This window comes from Terrapene carolina, unplaced genomic scaffold (genome assembly GCF_002925995.2).
Source record: "Terrapene carolina triunguis isolate 2854851 unplaced genomic scaffold, T_m_triunguis-2.0 Scaffold93, whole genome shotgun sequence".
Lineage (NCBI taxonomy): Eukaryota > Metazoa > Chordata > Testudines > Emydidae > Terrapene > Terrapene triunguis.
This window is the reverse complement of record NW_020664444.1, coordinates 20,459,631-20,479,261: the sequence shown is the minus strand read 5'-3', so window position 1 is coordinate 20,479,261 and position 19,631 is coordinate 20,459,631. Positions and strand designations below refer to the sequence as shown.

Here is a 19,631-nt window from a genome sequence, read left to right as displayed (position 1 = left end):
GGCAGGGCTCGGGCTGCCAGCCCCAACTGCCCGGCCCCGCTCTCCCTGAGGCTCGGGCTGCCGGCTCCTCTGCTGACGGGGGCAGGGCTTGTGCTGTCGGCCCCAACTGCCCAGCCCCGCTCTCCCTGGGGCTCGGGATGTCTGCCCTGCAGCCGGGTCCCACCTGCTGTCTCCAATGCCCGGGGTCCTCTGTCCGCCATTAGTGAAATTTTTCTGGCGAACCCCCTGTAATGTTCTGTGACCCCCCAGGGGTTCGCGAACCCCAGTTTGGGAACCACTGGTCTACAGCCAAGCTCTAAGATACAACTGCATTTGCTCCAATCCCTCAGACAGAGACAAACACCTACAGTATCTCTATCAAGTGTTCTTAAAACTATAATACCCACCTGGTGAAGTGAAGAAACAGATTGACAGAGCCAGAAGGGTACCCAGAAGTCACCTACTACAGGACTTGCCCAACAAAAAAAGTAACAGAACACCACTAGCCGTCACCTACAGCCCCCAACTAAAACGTCTCCAGCACATCATCAAGGATCTACAACCTATCCTGAAGGACAATACCTCACTCTCACAGACCTTGGGAGACAGGCGAGTCCCTTACAGACAGCCCCCCAACCTGAAGCAAATACTCACCAGCAACTACACACCACACAACAAAACACTAACCCAGGAACCGATCCCTGCAACAAACCCTGTTGCCAACTCTGTCCGCAGATCTATTCAAGGGACACCATCATAGGACCTAAGCATATCAGCTACACCATCATTCACCTGCACATCTACCAATGTGATATATGCCATCATGTCCCAGGAAGCCCCTCTGCCATGTACATTGGCCAAACTGGACAGTCTCTACACAAAAGAATAAATGTACACAAATCTCAGACATCAAGAATTGTAACATTCAAAAACCAGTAGGAGAACACTTCAGTCTCCCTGGACACTCAATAACAGACTTAAAAGTGGCAATTCTTTAACAAAAAAAACTTCAAAAACAGACTCTAACGAGAAACTGCAGAACTGGAATTAATTTGCAAACTGGACTGAATAAAGACTGGGAGTGGATGAGTCACTACAAAAAGTAATTTTCCCTCTGCTAATACTCACACCTTCTTGTCAACTGTTGGAAATGGGCCACCTTGATTTCATTGGCCTCGTTAGCACTACAAAAGTAATTTCCCCTCCCTTGGTATTCACCCCTTCTTGTCAACTGTTGAGAATAGGCCACTTCCACCTTAACTGAATTGGCTCGTTAGCACTGACCCCTCACTTGGTAAAGCAACTCCCATCTTTTCATGTGCTATAATATATATTCTGCTTACTGTTTTTTTTTCACTCCATGCATCTGATTAAGTGGGTTTTAGCCCACAAAAGCTTATGCCCAAATAAATGTTGTTAGTCTCTAAGGTGCCACAAGAACTCCTCATTGTCTTAACTAGACGATCTCTAGTTGGCTTGATTGACTGCCATGGTTTTGCCATAAGAGTTCTGATACCACATTGTTGCATCAGGCAGCTTGACTTGTTTGGAAATGGGTAAAACATCCAGCATAATGCTGTCTCTATGAAACCATTAACTAAATGAGGTGTTGGATATGGAACATATGTGAAGACGTCCCAGACTTATCTGTGTGATCAGAATTAATGATGGTATAATGAATGACAGCATCCATATATAGCACCTTTCCTCTAGAAGGAATTTCTAAGTTCTTAAAAGTCTAGGTCATATTCAGGCCTGGTGTAATTAGGGACAAATTCCTTTGGGATTAAAGCCAAACTTGGCCCTCTATCTTTCATACTACTTTATTTTGCCTATTGCTGAAATGCAGTCATCTCTGGGATGGAATATCATTCTGTACCATCAATGCAAGGCAATACATTTTAAGAGGTGCAGCAAAGAAAAATGTGTCCTGTTGAAATTTACAGATGGAACATAATCACCAATGCTGGAATTTGGCAAGGGCATCAAGATTAGTAAAGAGCAGAAAATATCACTGAATATGCACTGAATATGAAATTAGGTCTCTGAAGTTTAGATGCGATTATGCTAGTATTTTGGTAGGTGATTTAGGGTTCAATAAAAAAATTTGCTTACCCCTGCCTACTACTAATGAAGTACTATACAAATATGCATTTTTCATATAAGGAAAAAATATAGTTTAAAAAAATATTATGGGGATCCCCTAGTATCCCTTAGTGATTTGCTTATGTCACTGGTGCTTTACTTGCATTTATGACCTCTCACCCACCATTCCTAAACTCTCATGGAAGACACTAGTATACTTAGCAATTGATACAGAATAAAAGACCCTAGTAAATAATGTTTCAGACTGTCATAATCAAAGCTTTTTGATTTTATTTTTCAAGTGCTATGTTAAATAATTCATTTCATTATTGTAATGAATAAGCTCCAGTGAGCCCTATAATGTGCATTGAATATGAGAGATTCTGGAATGCAGTGTATCGTTTTGATGTATAGTTCTGGGGCCAGAGAGACTGCACCTGAGCAGCACTTGATGAAGCTGAGGAGGGGGGAGTGGTTAAAGGTGGTTTCAAACCTCCTTGATTCTTCCCCTTCCTGGGACCTAGCTCTAGATTGCTCTTATTTTGTTTGAAGTGTTTGATTTTTGTCCATAGATTGTATTGAGAAATGTAAACAGCTCAGGGCATATGTGGTCCTCCATCCTTTGTGTTTAGCAGTCTTCCAATTCAATTTGCTCACACTCTCTAGAGAAGGTACAAAGTTTATTTATTTAGGAACAATGTGTTTAATTTAATCAGGCATTTTTGGCCTGATAAGATCAAGCAGAGTTAAATCTAATAAAACTTCAATCCACGAACCATGTCCTCTCTGGGGATGGACTCAATGCTCTACTAATAGTTAATTATTTTTAATCTCTAAGTACTACAGTCCTCAAAAACACAGGGACCAAATTCTGTACAAGCCCAATAAACTGTGTCTGCACAAAAGATCATGGGATCTAGAAATTACAAAACATCTCAGACTGAAATTCTGGATATAGTAAAGTTAATATATTGTCTCTCGAAACTTGTCAAGTAATTCATCTAGCCACAGAAAAAATAGAGTACAAGTGAAGTATGTGATTTTACACAGAGTAGTGTGCAGCAAATACTCTTTTTTTTTTTTTTTTGCACATTTGGATTTCCTTGTAGCAGTGACTGAACTTTAATCCAGGAGAGAGATTATTTGCTGAGGTACAGTTTTAAGACTAACTGAATTTTAGTCATTTTGTCCACAAGAAGGAAAAACTGCTGATCTTGATGGAGGCAGAGAACTGTGTTATGTGACTAGTCCATGTCAAGACAAGATATCCATGCTGTAGTGTATAGGAATTTGGGTAGTATTGCTTTTAATAGTCTGGGATCCCACTAGTGGACCTTCCTTTCTTCTATTGCAGAAGAGCTCCCAAACTATTTAAAGCAGTACTACTCAATTCCTTTACACTACACATTTGCACAGCAAATAACATTTCTGTGCATTCCTGAATTTGGCAAGGCTTTCAGTAATTTCAGATAGGTGGATGTTCTCCATGTGAAAAAAGTAATAGTGATAATATTTGCCAAGATTTTCAAAAATTGGTGCCTAATATTAGGCTTCTAAGTTCATATTTAGGCACCTAGATAAGTGGCCTGATTTCCAAATCATTGATGTTCCCACTGACTTCACTGCTCAGCAACTTTTGAAGATCAGGTCACAAGATGTATTAGGCACATTGATTTTTTTTTTTTAACCTATACAATACTTGTATAAAGGTGCCTTTACAAACCATGATTAGTGCACTGTAGAGGGTGAAGTTATTTCTGTTCAGAAGAGAGAGCTTTAGAATTAAGGAACATCAAAGTTGATAGTGCTATTGTCTAGGTAGAGCTAAGGTTTCATTTCAATTTATAATCACTAAAGTTTTAAAACCATTATTTTTCAATCCATTCTGAGAGACCTACTAAAGGGATTATTTTGGGGGCATTTATAGGGTTGTCTGAGAAGCATATTTTATTCAGTGTGGAACAGACGGAGGAAAAAAATACACCACTCAAAATTCTCCCAATGAAAGGCCTATATTTTAAAATCCAATGTTTTCCCTAGCCATAAAGGGGCATGACAATTATAAATATTCTAAACCATTTTACTTATGAGGCGGTTCTGAGGCTGAAAAGGCACTGAACACTTGATTGCAATGGGGTCGAGGTTACATAGCACATCCCAAGAGGCTCTAAGTATCCTTCAGTGTTTTTCTCAAAAGGGAGACTAAGATAATATTAGGCAGAAGCTCTATCTAGCTGTTGACATTTGGTCAAAAGAAGTCAGCAACACTTACACTGTGAAGGTATACAAAGTGGTAAACTTTAGCATAGTTTTACAATTGATTTAATCTAATTGACATGCTTTCCAAACAAGAGCCTACAGTACTTGTACTTTATTACATAAGGATACTGAATTATCCTGTTCACATTTTAGCAGTTGTGGTAGTTGAATAAGGTTTGAAGCCCTTTGGTGCTGCTAGTGGAATTTGGCACCCGATATGTGCTATGGATATAATGCTGACAATCTGTATTCAGGCGCAGAAGCAGAATTTATGCACTTGTGAACTGAACAATTCACAGAGAAATGATGGCTCCCATACAAAGTTTTAAGGTTGTGTGCATTGAATTATCAGCAAAATCTACAAAGAAAAGAAATACTTGAAACTTTTAAATATTTTTTTCAAAGTGCTTTCCCCATAGTATATAATAAGTTATTGATCACTCGTCTTTGGTCAAGAGTCACTTTTGTTATTGCTGTTATACTGTCATTAATCTTGTGATGACGGTCTCCTTTGTCTTTGTAACTGTAAATAAAAGCTTTTCATATAAAATTGAAGCATTACAGCTTGCCCAAAAGGGACGGGGACACCTTTTTATAAGGTCTGCTTTAATAAATAGGGATTTTATTTTAATTAACAATACTGTAGTTTATAAAAAAAAATTCCCTTCCCCATTCAAAATTTGACAGCATAAATTCTAATGTATTTGTTTTGTCTGCTTATATGGCCATATTACTGTGGTTACTGGTTTTAAAAAAATCATACTTCCAGTGATGATATTTAAAATATGGTGATGACTTTAAAAAGTGACTGTAAACATGTCACCTTATTAGAACACACATTTACTCCTTTTTGTCTTCTCGGAGCTGATCTGCTTAGTTTACTGACAGAAACAAGTTTGTTTTGTTTTTTAACTACCAGCACCATTGCACAGCTGTGCAGAAGCCAGCTGTATTCTATTTCATCTCATGTATTTTCAGCAAAATCAGTAGCTAAATCCTGATTCCAGGATCTTTGTTGGGTGGTGTGGAAGAAAACCTTCCACTTCCACAGTGGTGATTCATGATGGAGTGCGAAGTAGGAAGAGGACAGCTTGATTTTTCAGATACCAGGCTGAGAATTCAGAGATGATATTTAGAAAAATGCTTGCTCTGGTGTTTAAACTGCTCAAGTTCTACATGAGTCGTGGGAGAATAACTGTGGAATATTAACATGTCTGACATTGCCTCAAGTAACATGAACTGATTTACTGCTGATGGACTGTGCACATGTGTTCTGGATTTGATCTAGTCTCCTGCCAATAAGTAACTTAAACTAATTGAATAATTTTTTCATGTGACTGTGTGTGTGCTATTTTTAAATTTGTTGTTAATTAGGAAGAAGCCAAAACTATCACAAACTTTGATGGTTTAGATATAATGAAATCCACATTCAAAGAACACTTGACTATTTTTTCTCCAAACCCTCAGCCCATTGGTAATTTTTCATGTCCAAAGACTTTCTAGATGGAGCAAAAACTGTCAGAGGGGTTTTATATTCCCTATAAAAATTCATTATATTTGTACATTACTATGAAAATATTTATTTGTGCAATTATCTGATTTCAATAAAAGCTAATGGAGCGCTCACAACCGCCAGACAACTTAGTATGAAATTGTATTTGCTATAATCATCCCATGAGCAGGGAAGTATGAAATACACTCAATGCATGGTTTACCTCTTTGACAATATATTTTTGGCTTATGGGAACAAAGGAGCCATAGTGCAGTGAAAAAGAATTGTATCTGTTGAGCAAGTGTGCTCTCATTTTATTCATGTGCTATGTCCTAATCCTGCAATGAGATCTGCTGTAGTGGATCTTGTGCCCCGGATGAATCTTGTTGACTTTAACATAATCTTACCACTCTTCCTATGCTCAGACATTGTTATAATCTTTAACTACATGAACATATAACACAATATACTATCAACTTTCTTCTAAAACCTTAGATATATATTTACTTTGCAGAGTCTGCTAATTTAACTGGGTAGTCTTGCCAATAATATTGTTTTGATGTATACTGAGATCAGGTGTTGAAGATGCTAGTTTGATTTCCCTCCCCCCCCCCCCCCATATTCTAACAAAAATTTCATCCAACAAAAAAAAAATTATTTTTTTTACCACATCTTTATTTTTTCTTCTGTATAGGTGTAGATAGATTAGCTACAACTATTTATTGAGCCAGTGGCAATGATTCCCAGCCCAAAGAGGTTTGATTCCATATATTATTCTCTCAGGTTGTTAGGCTGCACACTCACTGTGGTATCTAAGAACCGACAAATATAATAACAATCCCATTTGTTTGTGGTATGAATGAGGTGTAGCTTATATATACTGTGTGCATTCTGCATAACAAACCATTTGTCTGGCACATTATACAGTACAGAAACTCTGTTGTATAGTGTTTGCTTCCTCATTTGTCTTCTTGGAACTGTCCTTTGTTTTAAGGAAAGATCATTAAGTGAAATTCTATGTCCTATATCATTTAGGCGGTCAGACTAGATGATCATAATGGTTCCAGTCTCGTTTTAAATTCAGTGAATTTTGAAAAGGTGTATTTCAGGCCTTTTTTCTGACCATCTGAACTGAAAATTGTTTTCTACTTCTTCCTCCTTGGATGATGATGATCCATGTCCAACCAGCACCAAGTTTGATTCTGAGTTCATCAAGCTGGAATGAGATGGGGAGACCTCAATGTGCTAGTTTTCATGGAGTCAGTAGGAGACAACATGATCTATTGGGTACTGAACTGGGAGTCCTGGGATTCTTTTCCAGAGTCTGCCACAGACTATGGATGAGCTGCTTCACCATTCTGTCCCATCAGTCTGTTTTGCCTATTTAAATTGTAAACTCTTTGGTGCAGGGACTGTTTGCTACATTATTCTGTTAAGAGAACTGGTTTAAGAGTTCTTTTGCAGATATAAGCTGCATTCCTCTAGGATGGGTTGCCAGTATATTTTATCAGTATATCTATACTGGCAAACCACAGTAAGTATAGACAAGGCCTAAGACGGCAGAGTAGGGAAATTTCCCTTTCAATCTTTGCACTTTCATCAAAAAAACTTTTTTAGTTTTCTGGTTGAATATAGTTGTTGGTTTTTGGTTTTTTGTTTTTTATCTTGTAATGGGACTAGAGCCACAGTTTGGTGAAAATATTTGCAGTAGATATTAGACATGATGATAATGCCTCAGTAGGAGATGAAAAATATTATGAAGACCTCAGAGCTCATGAGCTTCTTCTAAAAAAAAAAAAAGCAGTAACCAACTCTCAGAATATATTTAAAGTTTGCGTAGCTAAACTTCACCTCCATGCCTCTTGAATAAAAATAGCAATTGGAAACTAGTAGTTTGTGTCTTCAGTGGTGCTCTATTAACTTTTTTGTAACTTTTGTAACTTTTGTGTAATTATGCTAGTCTTGTCATGGTAACAATCGGAAACAAAGCATTGGCAGTGTTGGACTGCACTTGATATGCAAGGACTAATTTGCTAAGGTATGTGTGTGGATAAAAGAGCGGAGTGTACTTAAATGAAGCATAGTGATTATTTTCACAGCAGAAGGTGGAACAATAATTTGAAGGACTAGGTAGTTAAATGGACACCTGTGCAGCTGAAAACTAGGAAAAAAGCCTGAGTTCACAGTCATCGGTATAATGCAATGCATTGAAACTCCAGGAATAGTTAAGCTGCTGAAAGATTCTTTTCTCCATTTGTTTTTTATTTCACTGTCATTTCAGAAATATAATAATCCATTATGAGCTCGTACTGTAGTAAAATTTTTGTATTGCTTACTTCAATATAGAATGCCCCAATATCAGCCTCTCATATCTTAGCTGTGGTAAAATGGCTATTTTAATTCCCAATGAAAAGATTCTTTTAGGTTTCTTTATAAAATAGGAAGCAATGGGTAATTTGTACCAGTGGTGTATTCATAGAATCATAGGACTGGAAGGGACCTCAAGAGGTCATCTAGTCCAGTTCCCTGCACTCCTGGCAGCACTAAGTATTTTGTAGACCATTCCTGACAGGTATATGTCTAACCTGCTCTTAAAAATCTCCAATGATGGAGATTCCACCACTTCCCTAAGCAATTTATTCCAGTGCTTAACCACCCTGACGGGAAGCTTTTCCTAATGTCCAGCCTAAACCTCGCTTGCTGCAATTTAAGCCCGTTGCTTCTTGTCCAATCCTTAGAGGTTAAGAAGAACAATTTTTCTCCCTCCTCCTTGTAACCTTTTATGTACTATAAAGCTGTTATCATGTCCCCTCTCAGTCTTCTCTTTTCCAGACTAAACAAACCTAATTTTTTCAATCTTCCCTCATAGGTCATGTTTTCTAGACCTTTAATCATTTTTGTTGTTCTCTGGACTTTCTCCAATTTGTCCACATCTTTCCTGAAATGTGGCACACAATACTCCAGTTGAGGCCTAATCAGTGTAGAGTAGAGTGGAAAAGTGACTTCTCGTGTGTTGCTTACAGCACTCTGCTAATACATCCCAGAAGGATGTTCGCTTTTTTTTGCAACAGTGTTACACTGTTGACTCATATTTAGCTTGTGGTCCACTATGATCCCCAGATCCCTTTCTGTAGTACTCCTTCCCAGGCAGTCATTTCCTGTTTTTGTATTGTCTTATTAAACTATGGTTTCAATCACTCAATGAATAGGTATATATGTCTTTGCGCGGAGTAAAAATAAGAGACATTTCCTGGGTGATATTTGGACTTCAGTCTCCAGTTTTATCAATAACACATATACTATCGTGTTTACTAAAAAGATAACATGAAACATTTTGCCTATGACAGCACAGACTTTAACCCAGAAGGAATATATTTTAACAACATGACCACATGGAGATTATAAAATGTGGAGTATCCAATGTGCTCTTCTTGCATATATTAGTTTGAATTGTTAACCCACACGCATTTGCAATATGTTGTATTTCTGTAGCAACTTAGGATCCCTAATCATAAACCAGGACCCCATTGTTCTAGGCACTGTATAAACCAGGGGTCGGCAATGTTCGGCACGCGGCTCGCCAGGGTAAGTACCCTGGCGGGCCAGGCCAGTTTTATTTACCTGCTGACGCGGCAGGTTCGGCCGATCGCGGCCCCCACTGGCCGCGGTTCGCCGTCCCGGGCCAATAGGGGCAGCGGGAAGCGGCGCGGGCGAGCGATGTGCTGGCCGCGGCTTCTCGCCGCCTCCATTGGCCCGGGACGGCGAACCGCGGCCAGTGGGGGCCGCAATCGGCCGAACCTGCCGCGTCAGCAGGTAAATAAAACTGGCCCGGCCCGCCAGGGTGCTTACCCTGGCGAGCCGCGTGCTGAATGTTGCCGACACCTGGTACGAACGCAACAAAAAGATGAACCCTGCCCTAAAGATCTTACAACCTAAGTATAAAACGAGGTCCAACAGATGTTTGCGGACAGATGGGGGAGTACAAGGAAACAGACAGCATTGGTCAGCATGATAGACAGCGGTCTCAGTACACCAATGATTGTTAAGTTCTTTGTACACATCACAGAAAAGGAGAGTTCTAAGGAGAGTTTTGAAGGAGGATAGTGAGGTAGCTTTGTGGATGTTAACTGGACCTCCTCTCAAGTGTGAGGGGCATCATGGGAGAAAGCACGAAGGTGCTTGTTTGAAAATTTAACAAGTGGAAGTTGGAGGCTGGCATCATGGACTAAAGGGAGGTGGGAGTTGACGCATCAATAGTAGATGAGTGTGTAGAGTTCTGCTGTGAAGGGCCTTGAAATGAAGACAAATAGCTTATGTTTATGATAAAGAAGGGGGACCCAGAGGAGGGATGCAAAGAGAGGGATGACGTGGTCAAAGAAACTGGTTAGGAAAATGATATTTGTATGCTTTTGTCAAGGCCAGAGAGAAAGATGTTGCAGTAAATGAGACATGAGTTGATAAGACCATGGATGAGAGTTTCAGCTGTGTGGATGGATAAGTAAGGATGTAGAGATGTTCTGCAGAAACAATTAGCAAGATTTAGACATAGCCTGGATGTAAGGATACAGAGAGAAGTCTGAGTAAAAAATGCCACTCAGCTTATGGGCCTCAATGGCAAGCAGGATGATCACAGTGATTGGAGGAAACGGGAAGTTTTAAGAGCTGTTTTAGCCATTTTGAGCTTGAGCTGACGGCTGGATCCACAAGGAGACGTCAGAGAGACCGGCCATGATTTTAGTTTAGGGTATGTCTATACTACTCGCCGAATCAGGCGGGTAGTGTTCGATGTATCGGTGATCAATTTATCGCGTCTTGTCTAGATGCTATAAATCGATCCCTGAATCGACGCCTGTACTCCACCTCGGCAGGAGGAGTAAGCAGAGTCGACGGACCGTGAGGACGGCCAGGTAAGTCGAACTAAGATACTTCGACTTCAGGTACACGAATAGCGTAGCTGAAGTTGTGTATCTTAGTTTGAAACCCTCACCCGCTCCACCAGTGTAGCCCAGGCCCAAGTCAGAAGGAGAAAGTTTGGAGAAACAAGTAGGCCTGGGAATCATCCGCGTAGAGATAGTAATTGAATTTGTGTTTGCAGATGAGATTATCCACAGATAAGGTGTTGAGGGAGAAGAGAAGGGGACCAATGGCAAAGTCCTGAAGAACCCACAGAAAGAGGTAGGGGGCTTGAGGAAGATTCTCCAAAGGACACACTGAATGAGTAATTAGAGAGATACAGGGAAAACCAGGAGAGAACAGAGGCACAGAAGACAAAAGAGGCCAAGATTTCAAGAAGATCATGGTAGGTGGTGGCAAGAGCAGCTGACAGGCCAAGGAGGATGAGGATGGAGTACTGCTTCTGAGCTTTGGTAAGGAAGGATTCTTTAGAGACTTTGGTGAAAGCAGTTTCAGTGGAGTGCAAGGGGTGAAAGCCAGATGGAAGAGGTTCTAAGATGGAATACTGTATATGTACCTTTGTCTTAGAGTGCTGTTTGTAGTGATCATGTGCATTTCTTTGAATGGGCCTAATTGTCTTTTTTACAGTGTAACTCCACTGACATCATTGTAAATGAAAAAAGAAACAGGTCCAATATTCATTCCTCCATCAGTGGTGCTGTGCCATCTTTTGACTCTTTTAGACTTGGTACTATTTCTGCCTGAGAATTCTATTTTGGTATTATTCTTACATAAAATGCAGTTCTTCCCAGTCTTCAGTCTATCCCTGTAAAACCAAATTTGAGTAGGACAAAGCTAATTAGAAAGCCCTGTCTGACCTGGAGGAGGTCAGATAGAGAAATCACGCAGAATAGAGAGTCTATATGTTGTGCTGTGTCAACTCTATAGCCAGTAGAGTTGTATGAGTCCATGTCCATTGTTGACTAGTCTGATTATTTGGCACCCAAATTATAGGATGCAGGGACAACTGGGCACTGCAGCCCCCACTGACCTGGATAATAGGACTCCTCCTCCAATGATTAACTCTCCTGTTATATGGTGCCTGACTTAGACAGCCACCAGAACCCAAAGGGAACCATATCTCACCATCCTTACTGCATGTCAGTGGGAGATGTCCAGATGCAGCACACCTAGCCCATGTCCACACTAGCGGGGGGTTTGACCTAAGATACGCCACTTCAGCTACACTATTCGCATCTTTGGTAGACTTACCTGGCCGTGAGGACGGCGGCGAGTCGACCGCTGCCGCTCCCCCGTCGACGCCTCTCGCGAGCTGGAGTTCCGGAGTCGATGGGGAGCGCGATCGGGGATCGATTTTATCACGTCTACACTAGATGCAATAAATCGACCCCCGATAGATCGATCACTCCCCGCACAAGTTTGCAGTCGGTAGTGCTGGCTGCCCTAGAAAAGTCTACCCACCACAGCAGGTGGTAGTATCTTGGTAGTGAGGGCTTATAAAAATAATATCAGCTTGAAAGAAGATCTATATTGCATAATTTCTCTGTAATAACTGCAAAGGAGGGTGAACTCTAACATAAATGAAGAGTTGTCTTTTTGATGCAAAATTCACAATAAAACACGTTTACAAAACCACAAATCTGTGGCCCCAGTTATGTGGTATTTTAAAGCATATTTGTAGCTAATGTATTGAAAAACATCATTTTTTTAAATATGTAGGTTCCCTCTGCATTGCTACCAAGGTGAGTTGTAGCATGGATTATTAGCAGAAGGATTATTACCTTTGCAGAATAAACTGCAAATACTACTCCTGCTGACTACAGCAAGTTTTGGCAAAGACATTTGCAAAATAGACTTCTTCCTTTCTTGAAATCTGCTCTAAGTGAGAGAAGAAAGGTTGTCTTGACTTTTTTGAGCAATACATTATTGGAAATGTTTAGAGAAATAGAGACTTACAAATAACTTACAATAGAAAGATGTTCTGCAACAGAGATGTTGGCATTTCCCCTTTATACTTTTGCTCATGTCACTCAACTTTCAAAAAATGGTGCAACAGAAAGCTCAAAGGAAAATTGCAGATAACTATACTCTAGTGACAGTTCTAGCTTCTTTATATTCCTTAAAAGCAAAACTATCCTTCATGGGCTATTAATTTTTAAAGTCATTTATCTTAGAGCAAAGCTGTATGTACAGAACATAATATATAACATCAACATAGTATGGTGTAGCTAGTGACTGAAGGCATTGTGACATTATAACTCCAGGATAAACTGAACAAAAATGAACTATTCATTACTTTAGTTATATCCACCCTGACACTTCCCAAGTCAAGTTTCCCTGTCATGCCTTCCAGCACTCCTCTTCCTCTTTCTGCCATTTTCACGCTTCAAGAAACAGCTACAATAAAATACAAGACTAATAAATATCACCTCACTTTTATTTAACCTTCCCCACGGTGAACACTATGTTGATATGTGTATTAGATTACATACAGTATACTCCTGTTCACCCAAGTAGGATGGGGGACATGGATTGTATTGAGATAATTGGGAGTTTGGATAATTGAGAAGCCATTGAATAAGCAGTGGGGAAAACAAAAGTGCTATCACTTTCTTTATTTAGAAAAAGAGTGCACATTTATTGAAAAGTAGATAAGCACAAACAAATCAGGTTGCCAGCAAATACTAGCTCTCACAAAGCACGCTGAATACATAAGCAGTCACAGTAATCAGCTACAATACACCAAAGAACTCTGTTATAGCAACCTGCTTTTTAGTACCATTTAATTTTTCTACTGTCTGCATGCATGCATAACTTTTGGAGTAGCAAGACGTACAAGTAGTTAACGTTCTCCTGACTTCATCCAGAGTAAACACTTGTTCAATGCAGCAACTGCTGTCTGGTAGTTGATCCAAAGGTGCTGCTATCTTTGACTCTTCCTTGTCGTCCTCTTCAGCTGCGCCCATGAACTATATAGTGACTACTATGTTGGTCATTTTGTATACTAAGAGGCAATGTGGTCCATTGAATTGGATACTGAACAGGGACTCGGGAGACCTGGGTTGTATTCTCTGCTATGCCAGTGCCCTATTGTATGACTTGGACTCTGGACAAGTTATTTCTGTTTTTTACTGTGCGCCTGGGGTCCCCTCTCACTCTTTATCCATCTTGTTTAGTTAAATTGTAAGCACTTAGCTAAGGGACTCTCTCTTTGTTCTGGGCACTGTGCCTGGATGCTCAACCTCAGTGAAGCCTCCAGGTGCCACTGTAATATAAATAACATCTAGGTCCTTAGCTCTCCATTTCTGTTGCATACACACACATTGCTACCTTTACTCTTCCTTGTTCTCATTTTTAAAAAATAAACAAATATGTATAAATTGTCTGGACCTTTACTAAAAATACGAAACCAACTATTTAATTCTCCTAAAATTACTCTTTTGACCACTTAATACAACCACCGAGGCTCTTGGGGGCAGAGACCTTGTTTTTTGTTTTGATGGCTAATTTTTATTGTTGTAAGGCACCCTGTATACCTGTGTTGCTATATAAATAAAACTCTACTAATTGAGGAAACTACTGCATTGCTGTCAAAGTGTCAGGGCTTCTTCCTTCATGTAGCCATTTGCATTTTTCAAGCTTTTTGCCACTCCTGTACTAGTAGTAGTAGTAAAACACTAGAGTAAACTTCTGTCATTTGTTAGATTCAAAATGAAAGTGGTAAGGTGATTATTTTAAGCTTGTGTTTTTTGTTAAATTTTCAATTCCTTTTTTAAAAGTCACTAGTAACATTTATTTAAAGTCAAGGCTATATCAGCATTCAGACCCTAGAAACTTTGAAGAAGCATGAAAAAGAAATTGTATAAACCTTATAGTGTTAGGTGCAATTAAAATAAACTTTTGTAATAGATTTTATATAAAATCTATGTAGTTGAGAATTTTAAATTTGTTTAAGTGAACATGTTTTTCATAGTTGTTACATTTATGGTCACCACTGCAATGTGAGTCTCAATTCAGATCTCCTGGTAAAGAAAGACTTTTTAAAAAAAAATCCAAACCCAGTTTTATAAAAATGGCTTCTTGGATTCTAAAATCCAACTATGTGAAATTTACCTTTGTAACATTGTTCCTTTAAGTAAAATACATATCTTTTTTTAGAAATGTAATACTTTAATTCATTTATAATAAACACATAGCAACTGTCTCTATATGTAAAAAGTATTCTTTTCTCAAATGTAGAACAAACTTTTTCTGTTTTTATTTAATGTAAAATAAATAAAAACACTCTTCAAAAACAAATTTTTCCTAACTTTTCATGACATCGTGTATGTTTCTCCAGTGATTAAATATACATGTCCCAAGAGTAATAGGACTTCCTGTCAGCAGAATGATAAATACTTTAGACAGTCGTATTATAAATCCAGCCATGGGGGGAGGAAACAAATTGGTAAAGTGCACAATTACCCCTCCTTAAAATTAATCCCATGTTCTATTAATTGTTAAAATAATTTTGTATTATCTCAATGAATTTCTACAGGACACTAATTGTTTTTGCTGAAGCAGTTCTAGTAATGAACAAAAACTCCATTCTTTTACGTAGCCATAAAGTATAAACCAGATGTTTCATCAGTTGCTACCTTGTACACAAACTTGAATTAAACCTTCCAGTGAGTCTGCATTTTCCTCAATGGATCATCAGTCTGTATGATGTACCTAGCCTCTGTTTGTCAGAAGCTGGGAATGGGTGACAGGGGATGGCTCACTTGATGATTACCTGTTCTGTTCATTCCTTCTGGGGCATCTGGCATTGGCCACTGTCGGAAGACAGGATACTGGGCTAGATGGACCTTTGGTCTGACCCAGTATGGCTGTTCTTATGATGGGGAAAAAAGGGGAGAGAGATTGTGTTTGATGCAAAATACTGACCATGCATCCTTATGGCATCTACTGTTGGGCAATCTGTGTAAATTGTCTTCGGCAGCCTTGTGCATTGAAAGGTATAGAGAATGGCAGAATACTGGCCAGGGAAGGAAGGAAGGAGGGAGGCATGAAGGAAACCGACAGCAGAGAAGGCATCAAGCTTAGATGACTGATAGATATATTAAAAATATAATTAAAGAATAACATTGTACGTTTTGTCTGCTGCATATTTGCTTTATCTTCATAGCAGTGTCATTTGGTTTTTACTGTCAATGCTGTCTGTATAAACAAAATTAAGTGGTGGTGGTGGAGGAAGAGTGTAGCATAAACATAAAAGGTAAAATAACTCAACAATTCTTTTTTATAGGAACTCAGTGGCGAAAGGACCAAGAACAAGATTTGAAAAATGTCCTGAAGAACATTGACCAAGACATTCCATTGGTATTTGTCAGCGGAAATCATGATATCGGCAATGTTCCAACACCTGAAACAATAGATGATTATTGCAAGCATTGGGGAGATGATTACTTCAGTTTTTGGGTTGGAGGAGTTTTCTTTCTTGTGCTTAACTCTCAGTTATACTTTGATTCCTCTAAATGTTCTGAGTTAAAGCAGGCCCAAGATGAGTGGCTTAATGCACAACTGGCTGTAGCTGAAAAACGGAAGTGTAAACATGTAATAGTATTTCAGCATATTCCTCTATTTCTGCAAAACCCGGATGAAGACCATGACTATTTTAACTTGGAGAAGTCAGTTCGGCACGAGCTGATGGAAAAGTTTCGTAAAGCAGGTATCGTTTTGCATTTGACTGATTTTTCTTTTCAGCACTGTGATGTGAACAGCTCATATCCTGGGATACAATAAGTGGACATTGGTGGCGTTTGGGTTAAGAGCTTTGTTTTGGGTTTGGCATAGGAAGGGAAATTTTTATGTTTAGCCTTTTTAAAAAGAAAAGCAGTTAGAGGTAAATGAAATTACATACAGTGGGTAAACTCCCCCCCCCCCCCCAGAAACAAATAATCCTTCATGGACAGCCATTAGTTTGGACTGCCTATTTGACAAGGGTGTAAGAGAGAGAGAAGTCCCAGGATGCTTGATTGTGTGAATGGACAGTATCCCACAGGTTGAAGCCTCCCACTGCTCTGTGTGGGTGTATAATATTTTTAAAAATTACATCCAGAGAATAGGCTGTATCCCATACAAGTGAAGCACCAGATAATACTGATTAAAGTCTCGTTTAGAATGATGTGATTGACAAATCCGTTTGATCTGACAGGTGTAAAAGTTTACCTATGGTAAAGAGTAGTTTCAGGCAGCTCAGCTCAACTTTGTGAGCTATCAGCCTCAGCAGGACATCTCCCATTTTACATCTCCCCACAAAAAGAAGAGCTGCAGTCACAATAAAATATCCCTGCTGCATATCACCATGTATTTTACCTTGATCACCTTAGCTTTGTTGTCCATTTAAAAAATATGCTCTGCGTTAACCAGTAGCAAAAACGAATAGGTATGGTTGTTCTAAAACAATGACCTAGAATTCACATACCTGGTTTTTGGGGGTATTTAAATCTATGCCTGTGTGTGTCTGTTCCCTCCAAAAATAATTGTCAATATTTTATTTCCCAAGCCCAAAAACTATCACAGTAGTCCAGCAAGCATCTTTGAATGTTAACATTTTAAAATACATTTATCGTTTAAAACAAAAACAACACCACCACAAAGCTATCCCTTGGTACTGTTAAAATTTTAACCTTTTCTATCACAGAGCTTCTCTGACATTGCAATATATCTCACAGATGTATTATTACAGAATCATACTCTGCCACATTTTATTTTCGTTATTAGATCCCTGCTGCCAGTCTGACCCTAATATGAAACAAAATGTCCCAGGGGTATGGGAAATAATATAAGAGGTAGAAGGAAAAGTATCATCTTTCAAGACTGTCCTGGAAGATCATAGTGGAGGTTCTTGTACAAAATATAATCCTTCCATTTTACCCTTTTAATCTTTGTGAATGAAATTGTTTAGCATTTTTTAAGAAAAATACAATATGCATATCTGTTTATGGAGTTTTTAAAGAGCTGTTCATATCAGTACTAGTTTAATAGGAAATATCTTTAATAGGGTAAATACTTATACATTGTTTTAAAAATGTATGTGTGAGATATTGTTACTTAGGCGTTGTCTACACTGCAGAGTTTTATTACCAAAAGGCAACTTTTGGCGACGAAACAATGGAGGTGTACACACTGCAATGCCACTTTTGGTAACAAAACTCTTCAGTTTCAGCGAATAAAACCACCTCGATGAGAGGCACAGAGCTTTTTGCGACAAAGCATTAGTGTAGATGCTGCCGTTAATTATATCGCTATAACTGGCTTCCCCCAGTATCCCACAATGCCTGCCATGACTGCTCTGCTCGCTGTTTTGAATTTGGCTGCCCTGCATTCCTGCTACACAGGAATGCACCCCTCCCCTTTCAAAGCTCTGTGAAGTTCTGACAGCTAAGCATGCCGCTCAGCTCCCGCAGCAAAGAGGAAATCATTAACAGGGAATGCTGCTCTCTCCCACGCTATGGAACACAGAGGCAGGCAGGCAGAGGCATAGGGGGTGTGTGTGTGTGTCAGAGAGAGAGACTGAGACTGCTGTGCTGTGCAGGGAGGCGGGGGCTGATGTTGGGGGTATCCCCCTCCACCGCCTCAGGACTGGTTGCTTCTGGTGGTTGGCTGAACTTAGAGACAGCATGCCGACACACTCCCTCTCCCTCGACACACACCCTGTTTCTTTCACATACGCACGTCCCCTCCCTCTCTCTTTTACTCCCCCAACACACACTCTGTCTCTGTGTTTCCCACACACACACTCCCCATCACATGCTCCTCTCCCCCCCGCAAACTTCAGTTGAAAAGTGGCTGGCAATCTAGCAGGATGCCCATGGAACAATGGGATTGTGCAACCTACATCATGTGATGCTGTACTTGTCCCATGAGGCATTGCAAACCCTTCCCAAAGAACCCTGCGGCCAGTTGCACAGTGGAATAGCTACCCACAGTGCACTGCTCTCTATGCCAATGCGAGAGCTGCTAGTGTGGATTTACTCTGCTGACAAGGAGCATAGTGTGGGCATGCAATAGCAGTTTAAAGTGCTTTAATTAAAGCGACAAAACTCTGCAGTGTAGACAAGGCCTAAAATTAAATGGGTGTCATAAGTCTCCCGTAGGTAAATAAGCAGTAATGTAGAGTCAAAACATTGTTGTCTTCCAAGTTTATTTTCATTCAGTTGACTTACTAATATTTGATACCATTTTATAATTGTGACATTATTCCTTTGATATCAGAATTAATTTATGTAAAATGCCTTCATTGTAACTGATAAATGATACTGCATTAAGGCACTAGTGCATTATATACTCCTGGGGGAATTCTGTACCTAAAAATTCTGCACATTTTCAGATTCTACAAAATTCTGCATATTTTATTTGTCAAAAAAACACAATATAATCATACCAGTTTCAATTATTTTTGGTCACTTATTTCAAAATACCTGTCAGCAAGTATGTCTGTAACAATACAGACAACAAAAAAGATTCAGAAAATGTTTTTTGACAAATAGATTCCTTATTAGGCATATTAATACAGAACTCTGAGTAATAATTAATTTAAACTACAATACGGAACTGTATTTCCCGCACCCCTCAGAACCAGTGAAAAGGCTTTAGGGAGTCAGGGTTAAAGAAGGAGCTGAAGGAGAGGGAAGTAATTTCTGGGAAGGAGCCTGGGTGTGAACTTGGAGTGTTATTGGATATGAGTGGGAAAAGTATGGATGAGGTTTTTTGGGGGCGCGGAGAGGGACTGCTAGGGAGCTTCCCCCAGGTAGACCCTGGCTGACCCCTAGCCTCTCCCATTCAGTCAGGCACATCTGCCCCTGTGTCCTTGCACCCCCTATCCACATGTGTTCTTCCAGCCCCGTTGAGACACCCA

The 19,631-nt window shown here is 39.7% G+C and overlaps 1 protein-coding gene across 2 annotated transcripts in view; it reads left to right on the top strand.

Annotated features, from left to right (window-relative positions):
• Positions 1 to 19,631, top strand: part of CPPED1 (calcineurin like phosphoesterase domain containing 1) — an 83,545-nt gene that overhangs the window by 35,537 nt on the left and 28,377 nt on the right. The window contains exon 3 of one of the 2 annotated variants that reach the window (XM_024194195.3): positions 16,017 to 16,439. The exons of the other annotated variant lie outside the window; for it this stretch is intronic. Within the exon in view, the coding sequence (XP_024049963.2) occupies positions 16,017 to 16,439 (423 nt within the window). The remainder of the gene's footprint in view (positions 1 to 16,016; positions 16,440 to 19,631) is intronic. 2 annotated transcript variants of the gene reach the window in all.